General features: G+C 44.3%; 1 protein-coding gene and 1 non-coding gene across 2 annotated transcripts; both read left to right on the top strand.

Annotated features, from left to right (window-relative positions):
* Positions 1-1150: 1150 nt before the first annotated feature.
* Positions 1151-20011, top strand: CHRNA3 (cholinergic receptor nicotinic alpha 3 subunit). The gene is made up of 5 exons (XM_052659513.1): positions 1151-1232; positions 1346-1390; positions 2503-2612; positions 8824-9835; positions 19931-20011. Exons 1-5 carry the CDS (start codon positions 1212-1214, stop codon positions 20009-20011), a joined length of 1269 nt encoding a protein of 422 aa, XP_052515473.1. The 5' UTR covers positions 1151-1211.
* TRNAE-CUC (transfer RNA glutamic acid (anticodon CUC)) lies at positions 5464-5536 on the top strand. The gene has a single exon. It is a non-coding gene; the product is annotated as a tRNA-Glu (tRNA).
* Positions 20012-25256: the final 5245 nt, after the last annotated feature.

The raw sequence follows: 25256 nt of genomic DNA, 5'->3' as shown, positions 1-25256 counted from the left end.
CGCCCGGTCTCTTAGAGGAGCCTGTTAGGGAAAAGCCGGCCCAGACCCGACGACGCCAGAAAACTTTCTGAGTGTCCTGCGAGGGGTGGTAGATACGAGGGGGCGAGGGGTTTGGCAGGGCTGACGGCGGTCCCTGCAGCTGGGCTGGACGTCGGTCGGGAGACCGCGTTGTGAGCATGCACTCAACGCTGATCCTGCCTTCCGGGGCTGAGGCCCCCACTACACAGAGCGCCGGCCGCTCCACACGGAGCTCCTGACTGTGGCCCCGTCTTTATCTGCGGGGCGGACTGGGGAGGGCAGTCAAAATCCCTGGAGAAGTTGAATTGAACTTCAACAAGGATTCCCCTCATCCCCTCCCCAGATTTCTCCCAGATCTGTAAGTGAGAAGCAAAAGACAGCTGACTCAGAATGCCTGGGGTGTGGCCTATAAACAAAGGAGATCCTCAGGGGTTTCAGAGAGAGAAGGGTCTTTGATCAAGATGTGAAGACATGTTAACAGGGACTGTGGGTCACACTCCGAGATCATGGGAGCCATGTAGGCACCTGGCTTCTAAGAGGTTTGGTGGCCAAACCCCTGCAAGGTCCTGGGTGGGAAGAAGGAGAGTCCCAGTCCTGGGCTGCAGTCTCCCTCTGACCCTGGGGTGCCCCTGCCTTGGGAGTGGACTGGTCATCTCTCCGTTGTGGCTGTGTCCTGGCAGACTGCACTTGTATCACCCCTGCCCTGTAGTAACAAAGATAGGCATGATGGTTCTTGAGCTCTCACCACATGCCAGCATGGACAGGTTAAGCCACTTGCCTAAGTTCACACCACTGCCAGGCAGTCTGTCAGGATTTGCACCAGATCTCTCCAAATTCAGAGCCTGTGCTTGTAACCACTGTGCTTCTCATTGAATGTGTGTGATCTGATGGAATCCCTTCTGTCTTGGGCCTCAGTTTTCTAGTCTGTAAACTTGAAGGCTCAGGACTAGTCTGAAAGTCTGGAGTTCCAGAGAGTACCCCCAGCAGGTGGAGGGGAGGCTGTGGGTATGTGATGTTCCTGGGGAGGGGAAAAGTGATGACTACCCCAGGGTCTGACAGGGCTACTTCCCTCAGTGGCCAGCACCTCCGACGCCGAGCATCGCCTGTTTGAGCGACTGTTTGAAGATTACAACGAGATCATCCGGCCAGTGGCCAATGTGTCTGATCCGGTCATCATCCAGTTTGAGGTGTCCATGTCTCAGCTGGTGAAGGTGGTAGGTGTCAGGGCCACAAGCCGTGGCTGTGGGGGATGGAGCTTCTGGAAGAGCCTTTCCCAGAACCAGCCTTGTTTTTGTAATTCACCATCTACTTTAATCTCTCTTTCTAGGATGAAGTAAACCAGATCATGGAGACTAACCTGTGGCTCAAGCAAGTAAGTGACCAGACCCTGAGCACTGCTGCCCCCTGGTGGTGACTATTTTATTTGCTATCCCTGAACGAGAACAAAGGGCCTAGATGTGGGCCTAGATTGGGGTCCACTGACTAGCTGGTCTTTCTCTTCTGGGGCTTGGGGTCACATGTAGGGCCCTACACCCTCCTGGAAGGACTGCAGGGTCCAGCCCCTCAAGTCACAGACAATAGACTGAAGCCTGGAAAGAGAGAGAGACCCTGCCCCGCCCCACATGTTCACACAAAATGGCGCAGATCCAGGCCTGGAGCCCTGACCTCTGACTCTAGGGTGCTGCCTGAGACACCTCTTTCCCTTCCTCTTGCTAAAAACTCATGCTTAAGTCAGAATCATATACCATTGTAGTTGGGAGGGTGGGAGCTGGGGTTCTGGATTTTCTTGTTCAGATTGAGACCAAAGAAATCAGCTCCCACATGTCCTCCCCAGGGAGCTCTGTGCAGATGTGGACAGATAACTCACTGACCTAAGGCTAACTGGCCACTCAGCTCAGCATCCTTCCTTCCCAGGAGGCTGGGCACGGTGCCCACGGAGCGCTCTGTGGCACAGATGCCCCTTGACCACAGCCTAAGGTCCTTGCTCTCCTTAGGCGCTCAGGACTCAGCTCTCCCAGCCTCTGCACCCAGATACTTCTTGGGTCCTGGTGGAATTATGGTTCTCTCCCCAGAACCCTTCAGAGGCCAACACTGCTCAACTTGGAGATATAAAGGGGGTTTTGTGTGACATTAGCACTCTGTTATTAGGGCTTCCTGGCATACCTGAGCCATTTCAGGAATGTAAACAGCAGGAGCATAAGGCAGGGACCTGGACCTAGCCCTGGAAGTGACTGGAGAAAGCCCTAATGGTCCTACTTGATTGTTGGGGGCTGGGCTTGCCCCAAGCATGGAGGCAGCGGCTCCCAGCAGCCAGCACCAGCCGAGTGCTATCCCCGTGAGTAGCACCCACAGGAGGAACTGGGCCAGTGTGGTCTTCATCACGGACATGGCTCTGTGACGTGTGGCAGAGGTGGGAGGTCACCAAGATGGGTGGTGTCAAGAGAAGTAAAACCACGCTGGTCCTTCTCCGCCTCCTCCCCCCAGATCTGGAACGACTACAAGCTGAAGTGGAACCCGTCCGACTATGATGGGGCTGAGTTCATGCGTGTCCCTGCGCAGAAGATCTGGAAGCCAGACATTGTACTGTACAACAAGTAAGGTGCCAGGTGGCCCCCACCCTCCTGGGGCTGTCAACCTGGACCTGGGTCCTTGGCTTTCTGTGCTTTTACAGCCTAGGCATCCTGAGACCTTTGCCAAGAGGGCTTCATTCATCTGATTCATTCCACAGGTGTTTATTGAGCATCTCCTATATGCCAGGTGTTATGTGGTGCCTGAGAGCCCTCTTCCCTTTCCTCATGCTAAAAACTCATCTTTAAGTCAGAATCATATGCCGTTGTTGTTGAGATAAGGTGGCACAAAACATTAATAACCACCATTCCCCTTGCCTGTAGGAGTTTGCCAGACATCAGGGAAGCCAGACATGAGTTACAATATCAAAACATACAATGAGAGAGAGGAAGGGCAAAGAAGGAAATACATGGGAGTGGGCGTTGGTCACCAAGGCAGGAGCTTTACCTTCCTGAAAGTCAGGTCCCATCAGGCCCTATGGTTAGGCCACAGGAAAGCGTCATTCTTCTACTCACCTAACAGATCCTCCCCTCCCAGCCTGATGCTGTACCTACGCCTTTGCCCACCAGCAGCAGGAAGCCCTGCTTCTTTCTCACTTTCAAAGGTTCTTTTCCTGCTGGTCTGAACCTGTGCATCCTGGCACCTCCAAAACCAGCCTCTCTACATGCAAACCTGACACTTGACGCATTTAACCTCCGTTGTTGCTGCTGCTGCTGCTAAGTCGCTTCAGTCATGTCCGACTCTGTACGACCCCATAGACGGCAGCCCACCAGGCTCCACCGTCCCCGGGATTCTCTAGGCAAGAACACCGAAGTGGGTTGCCATTTCCTTCTCCAGTGCGTGAAAGTGAAGTCTCTCAATCGTGTCCAACTGTTAGCGACCCCATGGACCGCAGCCTACCAGACTCCTCCATCCATGGGATTTTCCAGGCAAGAGTACTGGAGTGGGGTGCCATTGCCTTCTCCGTTAACCTCTGTTAGACACACATAATCTTAATGGATATTTTACAGTATGTACTAGTTTATTCTCTGGGTATTGCAAAACTTCATGTTTGCACCTGTGCTTGATCTCTGGAGTTATAGTGTCTTGAAAAAAAACAATGAACAGTTTTCAGCAAAACACTTGATATAAAATTAGTCCAATCTGATTTTAAAGTGTTCTGTGTTTAGGTTTGCCTGGCATATTAGTACAAATTAATATGTTTTACTATTAGTATTGGGACTAGAGGAGCTGCATCCCACTTTCTAGTCATGGGCTAAAAGAACTAAAAGGAGTCCTTTACCCATTCCAAAGATGGTCCATGTTTTATTTATTGCTGTCCCAAGAAAAGACAGCATTCATGTTTCTTTCATGCAACTTGTAAATTGGCCCTTAAAGAACTGTGACGGGGGATAAATTAACTGGTTTGCAGGATGTGAGCCATCCTACAAATCTCCTGGCCCAGAGGCTGTTAGGGAGCTGGACAGGGTGGTGAGAATTTTTCCTGAAATAGGATTAAAGTGGGCACAGCTTTTAATCTTATGATTTGAAAGTCATAGCTGTTTTCTTGCTGGCAATCTTGGGTGAACAGCTGGGGTGCTTTAGGGATGTATGCTTTGAACAATAATGATAGATATAGTGAAATGTTTCAAATCCGATGTAGAGAGAAGCAAATATCAAAAGGAATTTCCTTGGAATCTGAAGCTGAAAATAACATTTAGAGAAAATCATCCAGCTCCTTTCTCCTAACTAAAACTCCAGTTTCTCTAAACCTCAGGTGAAAGTTTCATCTCAACACACTAGAAACACCTTTTATCTTCTTATGCAAGTTTCTCCTATGGTTTTTTGTTTTCTGAAGTTCGTTCTCTAGTAGAATCCTCAAAGTGTTCATGGACACAATATACCTAAGTTCTCACACGTTCATAACTCACAGTACCCTTTTTAGGTAATACTTTTGTCATTTTGCTGATATAAAATTCTTGGTTCACATTTTCCTTCCATGAAAATCTTAAAAATGCTGACTCGTGTTCTGGTATGAAGTATTGCTGTCAAAAACTATTGCCAATCAAGTTTTCTTTTTCTTGTATAATCTGGTGACTCTGGGGAGAGAAAAGGGACTCTATTAATAAGTATGCCTGGGCAACAGAAATAAACCAGGGCTGTTCTTTTTCTTGGGTAACCCAAAGATATTTTTCATTTATCTTTAAAATCTAGTTGTTTTACTCTGTATCATATACATAATAAGACTTCTTTTATTCCAGTAAATTTTTTGTGAATTAGAGTTTTTAAGATTTGTTCTGTTCTATTGCTTTCTATTGCTGTTCTATCTCTCCAGGAACTCCTTTTTCACATAAATTACAACTTCTTTACCTATATTCTCTGTTATTTTCTCTCAAATTCTTTCTGTCTCTTTTTGATTTACATTTTTTCTCCTTTCTTTTTTTTATTTCAATCACTATACTTTCCATGGTGTCTGCTTGTTGTTATGTTTTAATCTTTATTTCTAAAATGATTAAAAAAATTTTTTTTCCTGTTCTTTCCTACGTTTTGTCAGCTCTTTATTGAACTCCTGTCATTAGCCAAATTCTTAACTTTTCTGTCTCTGATTTAGGCTGCTCTTTCAAAGTCTCTAAAGGTTGCTCTTTTAGGTTTATTTATAACGTCAGATTATCAGTTTCATCTGTTCTGTGGCTATATTTTTCTGTTGCTTGCATGTTATTCAGTTACTTTTCATATTTTTCTTACAGTATGTTAATATGGGGTCCAATCTATCCTCCTTTGTTGTTTTTGTTTCAGCCTTTGTGGGTAAGAGCGCAGCTCTGTGTCGCCCGCTTGGGAGTTCCCTCCTCCAGTCGTCCCCTCTGTGTAGTCCCCTCTGTGTAGCTCTGTGTAGGGACTTCCCTGGTGGTCCAGTGGCTAAGACTCTGCATTCTCAATGCAGGGGGCCTGAGTTCGATCCCTGGTCAGGGAACTAGATCCCACATGCCACAATCATGAGTTTACATGCTGCAACTAAAGATCCTGTGTGCCACAGCTAAGACCTGGTGCAGCCAAATAAGTTAATAATTAAATAAATATTTTTTAAAAAATAACTCTCTTAAAAATGCCCCCATGTAGCCACCTCCACAGCCTAAGAGCTGCCACTTCTAGATGGGTGCTGCTTTAGCTTCTGAACCATCTTCTCACCCCCAGTTTCCTGCCCTCTTCAATCTGAATCCTACCCGATGAAGCTTTTTTTCTGGGTGGGTCTCTGTCTTTCTGCAAGGCAGTTGGGGTGGGGCATGTTTTTCTGAGATCAAAAGGCCGTACTGGTCCGGACTCCTCTGCAGACCTCCATGGGCCCATCATTTTGTCTTCTCCCACTAACTGGAACCGGTGGCACCCTGCCTGACCCACTGTTCCCCTTGCTAAGGCTGCAGTACAGAGCGGGGTGCTCTCCTTTTTAATGAGACGAGCTAGCATTGATTAAAATGCATTTATTTATTCTTGGCTGCACTGTGTCTTCATTGCTGTGCCCGGGCTTCCTCTAGTTGCAGCGAGTGGCAGCCACTCTCCAGTGGCAGGACACAGGCTTCACGGTGTAGGGCTTCTTTTGTTGCGGGGCACAGGCTGTGGGGTGCTTTGGCTTTGGTAGTTGAGGGTCGTGGGCTCAGTAGCTGTGGTGCACAGGCCCAGTTGCCACCACTGCCGTGTAGAATCCTCCTGGGCCAGGAATCGAACCTGTGCCCCCTGCACTGGCAGACAGACTCCCAGTCACTGGATCGCTAGGAAAGGCTGGATCCCCTCTTTTGAGGACCAGATACTTCTTGGTGATTTCTGTCTGGGGCCCTCAGGACAGGAGAACTCCACTTCCCTTGGCCACCTCCACAGCAGCTGACCCTACCCGCAGCCCGTGCAGGTCCCATTGGTGGTGGTGTTTGACCCCACACTCTCACATCTGAGCTTCATAGGGTTCCACGTAACCTAGTTCTGTTGATGATGTGGGCAGTGTGATGAGTCCTCAAGTGTTCAAGGCTCTGCCACAAACTCTCTGTGGGACCCTGAGCAAGCAGTCCTGCTCTCTGACCTTCAGTTTCCTCTTCAGTGAAATGAGGGACTTAGACTGGAGCAGGGATCATCAAGATTTTCTCTGAAGGACCAGGTAGTATTTTAGGCTTTGGAGGCCTTACAGCCTCTGTCACAGCGATACAGCCCTGTCCTTGTCACTTAATATTTGCAGACAGTAGACCACAAATGGGTATGGGTGTGTGCACCAATAAAAATTTATTTACAGAAATAGGGGTGAAGCCAGTGGGCCGTAGCTTGCCAACTCCTGGACTAGTGCCTGGGCTCTGAAGGTCCATTGTGTTGATCCAGGATGCCTAAAGGAAAGTTGTTCTGGAGGCTTCTGCCTTCCCAGGGGTCCTCTCAGCCCTCCATGGAGTGTAGGCCAGCCTCCCAGAGCTCCTCCCTGCCCCACGTGGTCAAGTCCACTTGGGATTGCGTGGGTCCCTACCCCCCCACTTCTCATACCCCTCCTCCTTTCTTCCTGGGGTCAGGAATCATCTTCTTCTGGGGAATCGAGGGCCCAGTATGATAAAGTGGGGCTGAGAACATATATACGCAGGGCACCTTTGGGACAGTCCAGCTGGAGTAAAGGGGTTAATGGATTTGACATCAAGTTCCACATGTAATGACTGTCCTGCTCAACAGAACATGTGAGGGTGGGAGGGCCAGAGACCAGCAAGGAGACAGGCCCCAGACACCTCCCTTCTGTCTTCACACAATGATATCCAGTAACAACCAGACAGGATATCTCTAAATGTTTAGGTTTTTGGGCAAATTGGTATGGTAGTTGTTGCCTTAGGACATGTATGCCTTCAAATGCAGAACCCTAAGGAACCAGTCAAAGGCTGGCTGACCCAGGAAAACATCAAGAGCCTTCACTGGGCAAAGCCACTGTTTTGAGGACTGGCTGGCTTCACTTTCAGATGTGAGACTGGATAGGGTATTGAGTTGGTCGACAGAAAATCTTCCATTGCACAAGCCAGCTGATAAATGCCAGCAAGCCAACTCTAAGAATAATATCTATCTCTTCCTAGAAAGAAGTCAGGGTGGATGTAGCTAAGGGAGAAGGAGCGTGGGGAGAACATGGGGAAGGATGGGGACACAGAAGGCAAAGGAACCTGCCGCGCTGGGTTTAAAAGACAAGGAATCAGAAAATGTGATTATTCTTTCTAGAACAGTGCAGGGAAGAATGGGGGAGTGTGGTGAACCGGAGAACCAGAATCCAGAGTCAGAGCCTGGTAATAGACCCATCTAACAGGGCTCAGTTTAATGGGACTGGGCTCCCACGGTGGTCTACACAGCCCTTGGAGGTCCAGGGTGTGGCTCAACATGCATGGGTATACACATATTGGGCACCCAATTGAGGACAGCAGGAGGCGGCATTGCAAGGACCAAACTATAGGGACCTGAACACCTGCCTCCAAACAACCAGGTTCGTTAATTTCTTTTATTTTTTTAATTAAAGGAGAAAACTCCCTGGCATTTGGGAATAGCTTCCCCGGTGGCTCAGAGGTTAAAGCGTCCGCCTGCAATGCGGGAGACCTGGGTTCGATCTGTGGGTTAGGAAGATTCCCTGAAGAAGGAAATAGCAACCCACTCCAGTATTCCTGCCTGGAGAATCCCATGGACGGAGGAGCCTGGTGGACTATAGTCCATGGGGTCGCAAAGAGTCAGATACGACTGAGCGACTTCACTTCATTGCAGTAAATATCAGGGCTTCCCAGGTGGCTCAGTAGGTAAAGAATCCACCTGTGATGCACGGGATGTGGGTTGGATCCCTGGGTTGGGAAGATCTCCTAGAGGAGGGAATGGCCACCCACTCCAGTATTCTTGCCTGGAGAATTCCATGGACAGAAGAGCCTGGCGGGCTACAGTGCACAGGGTGGCAGAGTGGAACACAACTGACGCGACTGAGCATGCACACGCAGTAAGTTTCAAGTAGGGAGTCGTATGGTGTGGAATGAACCAGTGACATGGCCTGGGTCCGGGAGCATGACGATGAGTGTGTCGGACTGTCTGTAGGTGGGGGGTCCTGGGCGGCCTCAGTATCTCCACTGGTAAATGGAATGGTGACCTGGGAGACTTTTTATAGCACTTGGAACGCTTATATTCTACAGTTTCACAAGTCGCCACTTGCTGTTTACCAGCTGGCAGTGTGAGAGGCTGGACTAGATGACGTGTGTGCCACACGCCTCCTGTTTGTTTTCACAGTGCTGTTGGAGATTTCCAAGTGGACGACAAAACCAAAGCTTTACTCAAGTACACGGGGGAAGTGACCTGGATCCCCCCAGCCATCTTTAAGAGCTCGTGCAAGATCGACGTGACCTACTTCCCGTTTGATTACCAGAACTGCACCATGAAGTTCGGTTCCTGGTCCTACGACAAGGCAAAAATCGACCTGGTCCTGATCGGCTCCTCCATGAACCTCAAGGACTACTGGGAGAGTGGCGAGTGGGCCATCATCAAAGCCCCTGGTTACAAGCACGACATCAAGTACAACTGCTGCGAGGAGATCTACCAGGACATCACCTACTCGCTGTACATCCGGCGCCTGCCGCTGTTCTACACCATCAACCTCATCATCCCCTGCCTGCTCATCTCCTTCCTGACTGTGCTCGTCTTCTACCTGCCGTCCGACTGCGGTGAGAAGGTGACCCTCTGCATCTCAGTGCTCCTCTCCTTGACCGTGTTTCTCCTGGTGATCACTGAGACCATCCCGTCCACCTCGCTGGTGATTCCCCTGATCGGCGAGTACCTGCTCTTCACCATGATCTTTGTAACCTTGTCCATCGTCATCACCGTCTTCGTGCTCAATGTGCACTACAGGACCCCGACCACCCACACGATGCCCACATGGGTGAAGACCGTATTCTTGAACTTGCTTCCCAGGGTCATGTTCATGACCAGGCCGGCAAGCAACGAGGGTAACCCTCAGAGGCCAAGACCCTTCTATAATGCTGAGCTCTCAAACCTGAATTGCTTCAGCCGCATAGAGTCCAAGGGCTGCAAGGAAGGCTGCCCCTGCCAGGATGGGCTGTGCGGCTACTGCCACCATCGCAGGGCAAAAATCTCCAATTTCAGTGCCAACCTCACGAGAAGCTCCAGTTCTGAATCTGTTGACGCCACGCTGTCCCTCTCTGCTCTGTCACCGGAAATCAAAGAAGCTATCCAAAGTGTCAAGTATATTGCTGAAAATATGAAAGCACAAAATGAAGCCAAAGAGGTAAGGCTGTGTCTGTTATTACTAATGCAGTCATTTAGTAGTGAATTAGTCACTCATTCAACATTTATTGGTTCTTTGTGGACAAGGCTTAGGGTGGGGTTAAGGAATTAGACTGGCATCAGTGAGCTGTTTTCAGACCTGCTCTTCCATGTACCAGTTACATATCCTTGGATATGTTGCCTCACCTGTGTGAGCCTGTCTTGTCTTCTGTAAAATGGGATGATAAAGGTGCCTTGCATTTAGCTCATCGGCTGCCAGCCTTTTAGGCCCTAGGAACTCCTGATGCCAAGAGAGAATGGATTAGGAGGTAGGCTGGAAGAGGGAGTGAGACGAGATGATCTCCAATTAGTATTGATTAGCTGAGCTGACATTTTAAACTTTACTGATGGTGTCCCCCCATCCCCCTATAAGTGTATTTACATAAGGTACACATGTCTTCAGTGTGCATGCAGTTCAGTGAATTATTACATGTATACTCATGGAACCATGATCTAGATAAAGACATAGAACATTTCCAGTGCCCCAGAAAGCTCCCTCGTGCCCCTCCCAGTCAGTACCCCACTCCCTCCCTCCTTAGTAACCACTGATCCTGGCCTCTTTTACGTTAATTTTATGTATTCTTTAAAAAGTTTTTAAACTTATTTGGCTGCACTAGCTCTTAGTTGTGGCATGCAGGATCTAGTTCCCTGAGCAAGGACTGAACCCGGGCCCCCTGCACTGGGGATGTGGAGTCTTAGTCAGTAGACTACCAGGGAGGTCCCTGATTTTACCTGTTCTTGAACTTCATATGAGTGGCATTGCGTAACCTCTTTCATATTTGACTTCTTTCTTTCAACAAAATGTACAGAACGTCTGAGGTTTATCCTTTGGGTTTGTTACTGCTGTGTAATATTCTGCAATAAGACAACACCGCCTTCTGTTTATTCATTCCATCTACAATTGTTGGATGTTTGATTGTTTCCAGGTTGGCGCTATTGTGAATAAGGCGGCTCTAAATGTTCGTATACATATCTTTGGGTGAATACATACATTCGTTTCTCCTGGATACACACCTAAGGATGGAACTGCTGGATCACTGCAGAGATGTATTTTCCACTTCAGTGGATACTGTCGGGTTTCCAAAATGTTTAAGCCGATTGACACACCCGCTGGCAATGTTTGAGAGCCCCCAGCTGCCGCCTATCCTCGCCAGTGGGGTGAACTGGCATCACTTGATGTTTTAATTAGCATGTCCTGGTTGAGTAATGAATAGGTCTCCTTTTCATATGCTTATTGGCCATTTGGATATCTTCTTTTGTGAAATATCTATTCACACTCTTGCCCATGGTTTTTTCATTGGGTGGACTTCTATTTTCTCCAAGAATCTTATTTTAGAACTAGTGATAGGTATTAATGATGGGGAAGTTTTACACTCACGTGTTTGGCTGCTCCCACTCTGTTTACCCCCAAGATTATTATGCTCTGCCTTAAGTTGCTTATTAGAAGAGAGCTAATTACTAGATAATTTCATCTCCTGATGCCCTGGAGGTAATTAATGTTGGTAGGGAATGTCTAGAGCCTCTTTTTCATCTGTGAATGGCATATTAATGGGAGTGGATGAGACGGGAGGGAGACAGAGACAGTGGCCCTATCTCCTCACCCCACCCATCCGAGCAACTCTGTGCCCATCTTGTGACTGTTACAATGCACAGCCTCCCGATGATGTCAGAAATTTAGCCGAAAGGTCAGGCCGGCCTTCAGATTCTGTTGAAGCAATTGTTGGACATTGAGTACATGATTAGTGAAAATCTCTCGTTGGTCTAACACTAATCACTTTTGCAGATGCTCTCTAACATTTATCTACTTTTAAAATCATCACGTCTTTTGAGTGATAGTTGGGCGGACCTCTATTTCCTCCAAAAATCTTATGTTAGAAATAGTGATAGGTATTAATGATGGGGAAGCTTTACACTTATGTGTCTGGCTGCTTCCAACTAGAGGCACATGGTTCGTCTCAAGAGGCAGCCACTGCTCACCTCTGGTCATCTGGCGACATGGTCCCATTGTTTTTCCAGAGAATGCAGAAATCTGGACCCCAGGGCAGTGGATTGCTACCTGTTTGTGAGCAGGTGTTAGAATAAAGATGCCTACTCAGTGCTCTGGGCAGTTGGGCTGTCCGAAGGATTCCTTTCTCTGTCTTACTGTGTGACTGACACGCTGCTGTGTACATAGTTTCCCAGAGATGTTTTAGTTTCCTAATTCCCCGGCTCCAACTTGGCTGGTTTTAACTGTCCTGACCTCCTAGGAATTCAGACCAAACAGGCCCAGTTCTCCCAGAGCCATCTCGTGAGGGTGCTGGGAGCCCGTGAATGACTGTCCCTGGACACACCAGGTCCCAAAGGGACAGGAGTGTTACCGTGTCCCCTGCCTTGGCTCTTCTTGAGCTGTGTTGGTGACCCTTACTTGCTCACACTTGTGAGGAGTTTAACACTCTAAATTCAGAGTTAAGGTAGGATTGGGTTACAAATTAGAAAACTAGTTAGGGAGCTTGTGGTCTCATGTTAATACTTCCGTTTGACGGTTTTGACAGCTGATCCTTCAAGATTGGTTCCACTGCATGAGTTGCTCTTGAGGTCTTGGAGGTGTGCACAGATCAGAGCCAAGATCTTCTGAGCTAATAAGCCTGAGACAACTTGTTTGGTTGAGATATAGATACAGAGATATATCTATAGATGTATGTATATGCTATTTCATTCATTCCAACCAGAGTCTGACTTTTGATCAATGATTTATTTATATGTATTGTAATTACTGTTTTCTGAGGGTTAAATTTCGGCCATCTTATTTCATGTTTCCCATTTACTTTTTTTTTTTTTTTTTTGCCTCAGCTTGTTGTGCTTTAGAAACGTTAAATTTCTTGTGCTGATTGAAAGCCATGTGCTCTCTTTTTATTCTTCTGTTACCTTGTCCCCCAAGATCTCCTCCTCATCCCTTTCACTCCACTGTGGTGGTTTCATCTTTGATGTGGGGAGTGAGGAGGGAAGTCTCAGGCCCCGCCAGTAAGTGGGCACCTTCTCTGCTCTCTTCCCGCCTCCACTTTGCTCACAGGCGGCCCCACCTGCCTCTCTGGGCCAGGAGTAGCAGGCTGGAAGGAGGCACAGGGTTGGGGGAGAGGAGCACGATCAGTCCCTCCCCAGTTCGTCCTTCTAACAAGACCCTCCTCCTCCAACCCCACGCTCACGCCCACGCTCACCAAGCCACACCTGTCCGCGTTTCTGACCATCTTCACTGCAGTCGCCTTTCTGGGACATCTGCGGGGTTGGGCTGAGGGATGACACCAGGCGCTTGGGCCAGTTTACCATTCTGCCTAACACTCATCTACCTGTTCGTGCATCATTAGTGCCAGGGTTTCCAGAGAATAGCCAGTATCACTGTGCCGAAATACCCAGAGCTAGACACACAGTTAATTTTCACCCAGAGCTCTTTGCAGCACTATTTGTATTATGTGTAAGACCCGAGTTCACTCTTTCTTCACCAGGCTAAAACATGTGAAATGCTGTCAGAGGGAGATTTATAATGCATCATTTTAAAAATCAGCATTAATATCAATAGGTATTATTCATTAAGGACCCTGTGCCAGGCACATATTTCATTTAATCTTCATAACAATTCTCTGAAGTAGGTACTGTTCTTATCCCTGATTTACCAATGAGGAAACTGAGGCTAAGTGAGGTCACATATTTGAACCAGATTCTCACACCTAGAAAGGAGCAGAGCTGGGAATTGTAACAAGTCTTGCTTTTTCCACCCCACTGCTTCCTAGAGCCTTAGGAGGTTTAGCCAGTAGTGGGGTTAGTAGAAATTACAGGGTCTACTTTATACTTGAAGCTTTTGCAAACCAGTCTTAGGGATTTGAATAAAGTACCTTGTGGCAAATAGGGCATTATAGTTCTAATCCATTGACTTCTCAGTGTCATCGAGAGGACACATTGACTCAAGTTCATAATGATGAAATAAAATCTTGGTCTACCAGCCCCATCTCAGTCCACTTAATTAAATTACTAAATCGCATGCTGCCTCTTTATTATGTGATTATTTCTTAAAAAAATCAGTTGATTCATGGGTTCTTTTTCTCAATTCAATTATGGTTTCCTTCCTTTCTGAGTTGTCTAGGAGTGTAATTAATGTGCAATTCTCCTTCCTATTTCAAGCCAAAATTGAAGCTCTATTATATACAATTCGACTTGCTCTTTCTTCCATCTTTTACTTTATTGTCAGCAATTGTTTCTGACTTTGAACCTATCCTATAACTACACAGAATTCCATGATACTTTGGCCTTATAATTGAAGATGATAATTGGCTAGTTGGAGACAGGGGGGCTGTGTGAGAGAGAGTGATGAGGGGCTTGCCCTGGTGTGCTTGTTTATCTAAAACTGGATAAGAGCTAGTACTTTGAAATAATGGTAAATGATGTTGGATTGCATTAGCTATTCTAACAAGGGCCCAGAATCCTCCCACAGAAGTATAAGTCAAGTAACTGGTTTAACTAACTTTATAAATTAGAATTCAATGGGGGGGGGTGGTGGGGGAAATGGGTTATGTATATATTAAGAAATTTCTTATTTATGGGAGTTCCCTGGTGGTCCAGTGGTTAAGGCTTTGCCTTCCAAGGCAGGGGGTGCAGGTTCGATCTCTGGTCAGGGACCTAAGACCCCACATGCCTCCTGGCCAGAAAACCAAAACATAAAACGGAAGCAATATTGTAACAAATGCAATAAAAAGTTTAAAAATGGTTCCCATCAAAAAAAATCTTAAAAAAAAAAGAAATTTCTGATTTTAAAGCATTTAATATGACAGATACTTTATTCCTGTTTCTCTAGTGCATAGAGAGGGTAGATTTCCTCAGACTACATTCATTAATTAGGAAAAAAAAGCTTTCTTGCATGTTGGCAGCAGAATGGTTTCTTCTCCTCCTGAAACCCATTTATTAAATATTTGGTATTGAAAATATGTTCAGTTTGCCTTTTCCTTCCTGCTTTATTTTTTCTTTTCATGATTTTTGTTTTTGTCTTTCAGATTCAAGACGATTGGAAGTATGTTGCCATGGTGATTGATCGTATTTTTCTGTGGGTTTTCATCCTGGTGTGCATTTTAGGGACAGCAGGATTGTTTCTACAACCCTTGATGACTAGGGACGATGTATAAGAACTAAACTATGTGTTATTTATGAGGTTATTCATGGGTGTTGAGGGAGAGGGAGCTTTTTATTTTTTGCTGTGGAAAAGTACACTTAGCATAAAATTTATCATCTAAACCATGTTTAAGTACACAGTTCAGTGCTAAATATATTCACATTGTTATGTAAGCATCACCACCATCCCACCCAACTCTAGACCATTTAAACAATCACTCCCCATTCTCCCCTCTCCCCAGCAACCACCATAATACTTTGTCTTTATGATTTTGACTAAGCTAAGTACTTCATGTAAGTGCAATCATACAGTATTTGTCTTTTTTGTGACTGGCCTGTTTCATGTTGCAGAATGTCCCTAAGGTTCATCCATGGTGTAGCATATTGCAGAATTTCCTTACTTTTTAAGGCTAAATAATACTCAGTTGCAAGTATACACATTTTACTTGTCCATTTATCTGTTGATGGACACTTGGGTTGCTCCCAGATTTTACCTGTTGTGGATAATGCTGCTACGAATATCGGTGTACAAATCTCTCTTCTGTACCTTGCTTTCAGTTCTTTTAGGGATATACCGAGAAGTGGAATGTTTGATCATTTGTTAATTCTATTTTTAATGTTTTGAGGAACTGCCATTCTGTTTTCCACCAGGGCTATGCCATTTTACATTCCCATCAGCAATGCACGAGTTTCTCTACGTCCTCATTGTACTTATCGTTTTTTTTTGACAGTAGCAAACCTACAAGTTGTGAAGCGGTATCCCATTGGGGTTTTGATTTGCATTTCTCTACTTGTTAGTAATTTTGAGAATTCTTCATGTGTTTAGTGGCCATTCTTATGTCTTCTTTGGAGGAATGTCTCTTCAAGATCTTTGCCCATTTTTGAATTGGGTTGTTTTTTAAGTTTTAGGAGTTCTCTTTATATTCTGGATATTAATCCTTTATCAGATATATGATTTGCAAATATTTTCTCCCATTCTGTGGGTTGTCTTCATTACTGTTGATAGTATCTTCTGATGCACAAATTTTTAAAATTTTCAAGAAGTCCAGTTTGTCTGCTTTTTCATTTATTACCTGTGCTTTTTCATTTATTACCTGTGCTTTTTTTGTAATATCCAAGAAATTACTGCCAAATCTAATGTCATAAAGCATTTGTCCTGTTTTCTTCTGAGTGTAAATTCTTTTTTTTTTTGGAAATTTGATTCTTTATTAGAACTCTTCAGATTCATATTTGCAAACCTTTAACAGGGAGTGGCGGGGACCCGGGAAACCAAAAATCAAAAATGCACACCATTCTTTTCTCAGCTTCTGCAGCAGAACAGGACTTAGGAGAACAGGGTTCCAGGAGGGGCTTTCACCTGGACCTTGCCTGGCTCTCTTGCTTCTGAGCGCAGAACGCCTTCAGAAACTGGTATCTGGATCCTGCGTAACTTTGAGGAAGCTCTGGGTTCCGGCGGGGAACCGCTGGGTCCCAGTCTCCTGGACTTTCTTGGGTGACAACTGGGTCGCTGCCTGCTGGATTGCGCTGGGGGATCGCTGGGTCTTACATATAAGCTTTTTCTTACTAGAGGTTCCTATCATCACACTACTGGCTTTGCTTTTGGCATTTCAAAGCTTACTTATTATCCAGTTGTCTTGACTTTTGTTTAAAAAAAAAAAAATTCATGCAAGAAAAATGTCAAGAGTATTATAGGTAAATGAACATTTAACCAGCCTTTGGATTAGGTAAAAAAATGTCAAAATATAATTCTTCTACAGTGATAAGTAGCATGCTGTGCTATGGATGTAAAAATGGACTAAATACAGAAACTGTAGGTTTTTTTTAGTGGTGGAGACATAGCTGGATGAGAAGAAAAAAACAACCTTGCTGTTCAGAAATGGGAAGAATTGTTTGGTTCAGTATCACAAAAGATTTCCCAATGGTTTTCTTATTTAGCTTATGATCGCCTTGAAGTTTATATCATTTCAGCAAGACCTCACTACTATCATTTCTTACCATGCACTTCTTTTTTTTTTTTATCTTTTACTGTTTTTCAAGAGTCCTAGGACCATGCCCCCATTTTGGATGGCCTTATTTATCTTGCATAATTCTAAATGATTAAGAGAGATTATATCCAACCATTCCATGCTAAAGGAGATCAGTCCTGGGTGTTCATTGGAAGGGCTGATGCTGAGGCTGAAACTCCAATACTTTGGCCACCTCATGCGAAGGGTCTCGACTCACTGGAAAAGACCCTGATGCTGGGAGGGATTGGGGGCAGGAGGAGAATGGGACGACAGAGGGTGAGATGGCTGGATGGCATCACTGACTTGATGCACATGAGTTTGGGTGAACTCCGGGAATTGGTGATGGACAGGGAGGCCTGGCGTGCGGCGATTCATGGGGTCGCAAAGAATCGCACACAACTGAGCTACTGAACTGAACTGAAGAGAGCTTATGCTTAGCCACACATTCGTTGTTAATGAGTCTCCAAATGTTACCCACTGGTAACATTTGGGGCCAGATTAATTCTGTGTTGAGGAGCAGATCTATCCGTACACTGTAGGATCTTTACCAGCACCCTGGCCCCTACCCACTAGATGCCAATAACATAACCCCATCCCTTGCCAGGTACAATGACCAAAAATGTCTCCAAGGATTTTTAAGTGTCCCCTCGAAGCAAAACTGCCCCTGGTTGAGAACCATTGCTTTAGATAAATTATTAAAGCGAGCGTATCCCATACTCTACTTCTGAATCTGAGTACTGGCAAAAGATGATGATTTACAGAAACTGTTTTAATCTTCTCACTAGTCATTATGATGTTTTTCCTATGCAAAAATAAAACTGACAAAATTGCAGCCCACCGTGACTCATGTTTCAATAAGCCAAAAGAAGATTTCTATAACATGTATTTACATGTAAATTTTTTAAGTAAGGCTTCCATGGTGGCTCAGCTGGTAAAGAATCCACCTGCAATGCAGGAGACCCCGGTTCGATTCCTGGGTCAGGAATATCCACTGGAGAAGGGATAGGGTACCACTCCAGTATTCCTGGGCTTCCCTGGTGGCTCAGCTGGTAAAAAATCCACCTGCAGTGCAGGAGATCTGGGTTTGGGAAGATCCCCTGGAGAAGGGAAAGGCTACCCACTCCAGTATTCTGGAGTGGAGAATCCCATGGACTGTATAGTCAGTCCATGGGGTCGCAAAGAGTCGGATACGACTGAATGACTTTCACTTTTTAAAGTAAGAGTAGTGGAGATATAATAATAAGGATCGGGGATATTGACAAGCTGTGACAACCAACAGACTTATTTAAACTCATCAAATCAGGAGACTGTCACTCATTAAATAGCATTAAACACCTGCCTACAATAAAATGCAAATTAGATAGGATCCCCTCTGCCTTCCAAAGAGTGTTGACTTGAACACAGACCTGTTGCTTACTATAAATAAATAAGTTACCTGTTGTCTCAAGAGCTAAGAACTCTAAATTGAATGCAAGATTTCTATCAGTATTTTCTTCCTGGTCATAAGCTGAATCAGGAAAATTTAGAGATGAAATTTTAACTTGTCCACCTGTGATACATGATACTATACTGAATAAGTAATAATAGGCTAAGACTAGGCTAAGACTAGATTACATCTGGGAGAAGGCAATGGCACCCCACTCCAGTACTCTTGCCTGGAAAATCCCATGGACGGAGGAGCCTGGTGGGCTGCAGTCCATGGGGTCGCGAAGAGTCAGACACGACTGAGTGACTTCACTTTGACTTTTCACTTTCATGCATTGGAGAAGGAAATGGCAACCCACTCCAGTGTTCTTGCATGGAGAATCCCAGGGACGGGGGAGTCTGATGGGCTGGCGTCTATGGGGTCGCACAGAGTCGGACACGACTGAAGCGACTTGGCAGCAGCAGCAGCAGCAGCAGCAGCAGCAGCAGCAGATTACGTCTAAAGGCCCTCGCAACTCTAATATTCTACTACTGTACTGTAATTTTTGGAAGGAAAGAGGTAAAATTGAAACATCACAGGTATGTAACAATGTGCTTATACATAATTAGAATATCACCTTTAACATTAGAAGATGGTTTTCTCACAGAACAATTCAGTAGTATACACAGACGTGTTCTTAAAATGGGATTCACTTAGCTGTAGTGAACACTTCTAAGGTTACGGATCAAAAGATGCTACCAGAATTTATATAAAAGGTGGTCCTATTAATTGTGGAAAAGTAGACGAGAACTGAAGTAATGTTTGGGATATGCTATACTGCACGTCCACAGGAACTGTCTATTGTATGGCCTCGTAAGGGAAGGAAAGCTGTAAAAGTAGTTAATAATTGTTTAAGCAGCTACAAAATAAAGCAAGCCTTAAAGGGATTCCCAATTCCCATTTTTTATTTTTTAAAAATGCTGGTTATAAAAAAGCTGCATCATATTCAATCATTATCATACCAAGTAGCCAGCTTACTTAAAACAACAGTAGACTGTAGCTGTTATGCAGCAAATACAGGACAGAGCGAATTTTTAAATGTGTACCTTTACCAAATGAAATCAGTCTTCAAATACAACAGGATTTTCCGGCACAATCAAAGGATGAACTTCACTGCTGATTACAAAGAATTATTTGCCAGGATACAAACATTAGATTTTTATTAGTTCAGTTTAGATAATATTTTGTGCTATTATTTTTAGAAGATCAAATATTATTCACTCAGTTATTACTTCAGTCATGCAGCTAAATATTTTAATGGGCAATCTATTGAGATAAACTGATGTTGGTTGCATCAAATTTTAAACACAATTTACATTTTTGTAATTCATAGGTGCCATAAGAAATATGTGCCTTTTAACTAAATTCCTACTACAACCCCTTGGAAAGTGTCACTTATTTTCATTTCCAATATGAATTGGTACTATTATATTTGCCCATTTATAGATAACAGGAACAAAAAGCCCAAGAGATCCAACAACTGAAACCAGGAGAAAAGTCCACAGAAACATCCGATCAAGAACCTGGGCTATGAATTTCCAATCTTCAACAACCTGTACCAAAAAAACCAAAAACAAAAACCAATGTTAAATAATTAAGACACAATTTGTAAATTTACACGTCAGCTTATAATACAAGTGGCTTACTTTGATAGATTTTTAATAAAATATAGTATTTGCATATCTTACAATCAACTTTTAAAACATTTTTAATTCTTACCATATATAGTTACTTCTATTAATTATTCTGGCCCAGGAGTGTTTAATTTTTAAAGACAATCCAGCCTGAAGTTAATCTCATGACAAATGAAAAGTTGGTTCAGAATAATATACATTCAACAGCTGTTAATCTTCTTCCTCGCCTCACTTGCTTTATTTAGTTCTGGATTTCCTAGGGACCATTTTAACCTAAGCTCATGAGTTCAGATCAAACCAGTCAATCCTAAAGGAAATCAACCCTGAATATTCATTGGAAGGACTGATGCTGAAGCTGAAGCTCCAATACTTAGGCCACCTGATGGGAAGAGCCAACTCATTAGAAAAGACCCTGATGCTAGGAAAGACTAAAGGCAAAAGGAGAAGGGGATGGCAGAGGATGAGATGGTTGGATGGCATCACCACCTCAATGGATATGAATTTGAGCCAATTCGAGGAGATAGTGGAGGACAGAGGAGCCTGGCATTCTGCAGTCCATGGAGTCACCAAGAGTCGGACATGACTTAGCAATTGAACAACAATAACGTGAGTTCAGATCTGCCAGCTGAGAGCTCATTCCCTCCCCGTTTTTGCATCCCAAGCAGAGAGCTGGCTCAGCAGGTGTGAGTGACCTCAAGGAAAGGGCAGGCTGAGACCAGGCCCTGAGCACCAGAGGGTCCTACTCAACAGGCCACGTCCTTGACCACGGGCTTCCTTAGCCCCTGCTATGAAGCATGGAGTCTTCTATAGGAACTGTACCCCCAAGTTTGAAGATAATGTAAAATTTAGAGGATTATAAAACCCTACAGCTTCTCTACTTATAGGTTTTTCCCTTGAAAATAAACCCCCTTTACTGGTCTCATGGAAGGAGCCCTGACCCTGCTGTACAGCACTTTGCAGACATTCATTAAATACAGTGGTTAAGACTCTGAACTTCCAATGCAGGGAGTGTGGGTTGGAGTCCTTGTCGGGGATTTAAGATCCCACGTGCTGCACTGATTGGCCAAATAAATAAATCCTCTCTCAATCCATACTATTATCTAATATCTGTATTTTTTAAGACTCCTTTGATGGCTTCACCTTATAAACTAACTTAACTAGATACTTACACCAAATAGAAATTTTATGTTTCACAAGTATTAAAAGTTTATAGATTAATACAACATTGTAAATTAACTATACTTGAGTAAAAATGTTTTTAAAGTTTATTAGAAACTTATGTCAATGTCCCTTTGGGGGAGAGGGCTGGTATTTTACCAGATTCATTCCATCTGCTTACCACACCTGCTAGAAAATTTTCCATTTAACAAAGTTTTAGAGATTAGAATTCATATACATGTTTTATGTTAGGTACTATTTTATTTTCTTTTGATTTACAATATTATATTAGTTTCAGCTATACAATAGTCATTCAAAATTTTTATAGATTATACTCCACTTAAGTTATTGTAAAATATCGGCTAGGGACTTCTCTGGTGGCACAGTGGATAAGAATCTGCCTGCCAGTGCAGGAGACAGGGGTTCAATCCCCAGTCTGGGAAGATTCACTTTCTGAGGAGCTTATAAGCCCATGCTCCACAGCTACTGAGGCAGCATGCCCTAGAGCCTGTGCTCCACAACAAAGGGCACCCCTGCTCCCCAAAACTAGAGAAAGTAATGAAGACCCAGCACAGCCAAAGAGATACACATTTAAAAAAATATTTCCTGTGCTGTACAATATATCCTGATAGCGCTTTTATATACAGTAACCTGTACCTCTTAATCCCCTGGCCTGTCTTGCCCCCTTTTTCCCTTTCACCACTGGTAACCTCTAGTTTGTTTTCTGTTCCTATGAGAAAATTCATATAATTTTAATGGAACTATTGAAAGTAAATTCAATTATAAAAAATAGTATTATGCTGCTAAGTCACTTCAGTCGTGTCCGACTCTGTGCGACCCCATAGACGGCAGCCCACCAGGCTCCCCCGCCCCTGGGATTCTCCAGGCAAGAACACTGGAGTGGGTTGCCATTTCCTCCTCCAATGCATGAAAGTGAAAAGTGAAAGTGAAGTTGCTCAGTCGTGCCCTACTCTTAGCGACCCCATGGACTGCAGCCTCCCAGGCTCCTCTGTCCATGGATTTTCCAGGCAAGAGTACTGGAGTGGGGTGCCATTGCCTTCTCTGAAAAAATAGTATTATAGTCATACCTTTAAAAATATTACACAATAGAAATAAAGAATAGTGACAAGACTGAAATATTTTGAAAAGAATACCAGTTCAATATCATACTAATAAAATCTATTCATAGTTTAACTCTTGCATTTAAAAAATTAACTTTAAATAAGGACCCAGTGAGTTATTTTTCTATAACAAAGTTTGGAGCAAACTTTCGTTTTTAAGAAATTAAGCATATTATTAAACACTAGACATGTATCTGATGTCTAATGCATAACAGCTGAGACATTATTGCTGTTAAATTCACTAACATTCTCTTGTGAGCGAACAACAAGAGGATTCTAGAAAAATATCTTGGCTGTATTTATAAAGCCTACATTAGAGTCATTCTTTAAAAAACTAAAATCACTTTGGATAAATTACAATGCAGTTGTGCCTGCAGATGACTGTAGACTTCAGAAACAGTTACTAAAGATCAAATTGAGACAGTTAATCATGTTAGCAGAGCTAACTATGCCTTAGAAAAACAGAACAGTCAGAATCACACAGCGTTACTAAGTCATTCCAGCACAGACTTAGGGAACAGACTTGTGCACACGGTGTGGGCAGGGGAGGGTGGGGCGAATTGACAGAGTAGCAGGGAAACATACACACACCATATGTAAAATAGAGAGCCAGGGGGAATGTGCTGTGTGACACCGGGAGCTCAGCCCCGGGCTCTGTGACAACCTGGAGGGGTGGGATGGGGTGGGAGACGGGAGGGAGGTTCAAGAGGGAGGGGCCAGATGTGTACCTGTGGCTGACTCGGCTGACTCGTGTTGACATATGGCAGAAACCAGCACAATACTGTAAAGTAATTATCCTCCAATAAAAAAAGTCATCCAAGATGCTGATGGGGGAAAAGGAGATGTGAGATTTGTGTATAAGCCACATTTTGCAGATGTTTTTCACTGAAACTTTAGTAACAATCTTTTACAAAATAGTCTGTCACTATCTCTGGCCCTCAATCTATACTTAGTCTTAAGGGTCATGCCAGGGGCCTGACTTCGAATCGAAACAGACATGCATTTGTAAAGACATGTGGTCACAGACCTCACGGACATCGTTCTCCTTCACGACGTGTCTTGTGATATAGCGAACGGAATCCAGTGCAGCTTCCAGTGTGTTTCTAGAAGATCTGGGTCCACGGCTGCTCCAAGTTTCCTCCTTCTGACTGAAGTACCTATCTACATGACTTCGCATGCAAAGCAGTTTCGGTAGCTTGTGAAGAAATATCTTGCGGACCCACGGAGCCATAGCGTTGTGCGTTGAGGAAGAACGGTGATGAATGTTGATAGCAAAGACAGTGACCATGATAGACAGTGTCACAAAAATCATCGTGAACACCAGGTACTCTCCAATCAGAGGTATGACTTTGGAAGATGAGGGTATGATCTCTTCAATAACGAGAAGGAAGACAGTCAGAGACACAAGTACTGACGTGCAGAGACAAATCTTTTCACCTTCGTTTGAAGGAAGATAGAAGACAAGTACAGTTAAAAATGAGAGCCCAATACAGGGTATAATGAGGAACAAGGTATAAAAGAGAGGCAGACGCTTAATTACAAATGAGTAAGTGATGTAAGGATACCAGCAACAGCTGTCGGTTCTGTTTCCCTTGCTCCCTGTTGCGCTGACAATTTCCCATTCTCCATTATCAAAAAAATCTCTCTTGTCTACATCTTGGTCCTCCAAAATTATATCAACCTGTGATCCATCGTAAGTCCAAGAACCAAATTTCATGGAACAGTTTTGCAGATCAAATGGGAAAAATGTGACGTCGATGGTACATGAACTTTTGTAGTTTGCTGGTGGAGTCCAGGTCACCGTGCCGTCGTACCTGACGATGGTTTTGGTACTGGCCCCTTCAAAACGTCCATCTGCACTGAAATACACAAATACACAGTAACAAGGCAGAGAGTAAACAACCCGGGCATATGTTTTACAAGCCTAATGTCTATAAGAAAGCCTACAATATAGCATGAAATATTCTTAAAATTATTACACTTGAGCTATACCTACAACATGGAGGGGACTCTAGAGTCCTTAAATATCTAACTCTGCTGAAGTCGAACCACGGTTTCCATGTCTACTCCAGGACCAACAGATATGTATTTACAGAATCTTGAGATTCATGTAGTGGTAATGATTTCACTTTGATTACACACAAAAGGTAACTGGTGCTAGTGGTAAAGAACCGATGTAGGAGATGCAAGAGACATGGGTTTGAGCTCTGGGTCAGGAAGATTCCCCTGGGGAAGGAAATGGTGACCCACTCCAGCATTCTTGCCTGGAGAATCTCATGGACAGGGGAGCCTGGTGGGCTACAGTCCATGGGGTCGCAAAGAGTCGGACACGACTGAAGCAACTTAGCATGCATGCACACACAAAATATAACTAGGCTATTTATAACAATGGACATGCAGTCAATGTATGGCAAAACCAATACAGTATTGTAAAGTAAAATAAAGTAAAAATAAAAAATAAAAAAATGGACATGCATACAGCCAGAACCTAAATCCATATTCCTAGACCCACTCCCTCCAGTGACTGTCCCCCTCCATGACAGATACTGGACACTTCCTACAGTGATGGGGAAAAAATGACAGTCCCAAGCTGGGCAGAGCGCTGGAAAACAGCTGTCCCTCTCGAAGTCTGTTACCACGTGAACTCAGGCACTGGAGAAGTCTAGCGGGAAACACCACCACCAACATGAGCTCTCTTTGGGATATTGTTCTCTATGTTAAAATTCATGTAGCTTTTGCACACTCCTCTGTAATAGATCCATGTTAAATATAAAACTGTCTGCAGTGACTCCGAGTAAAATGATGCTCCAGGAAGCTGCATCATGCTACCTTGCAGCTTTGTTCACTCCTTCCATGTTGAGAAGCA

Source organism: Budorcas taxicolor, chromosome 21 (genome assembly GCF_023091745.1).
Source record: "Budorcas taxicolor isolate Tak-1 chromosome 21, Takin1.1, whole genome shotgun sequence".
Lineage (NCBI taxonomy): Eukaryota > Metazoa > Chordata > Mammalia > Artiodactyla > Bovidae > Budorcas > Budorcas taxicolor.
Note: the sequence above shows the minus strand (reverse complement) of the source record. Positions and strands in the feature narration are given on the sequence as shown.

Bases quoted from the DNA above. Each gene is read 5' to 3' on its own strand.
- CHRNA3 (XM_052659513.1), top strand. From the start codon at position 1,212: ATGTCTCAGCTGGTGAAGGTG. The intron at 1,391-2,502 runs GTAAGTGACCAG...TCCTCCCCCCAG, and splicing joins CTAACCTGTGGCTCAAGCAA to ATCTGGAACGACTACAAGCT. The intron at 9,836-19,930 runs GTAAGGCTGTGT...TATAGATAACAG, and splicing joins CACAAAATGAAGCCAAAGAG to GAACAAAAAGCCCAAGAGAT.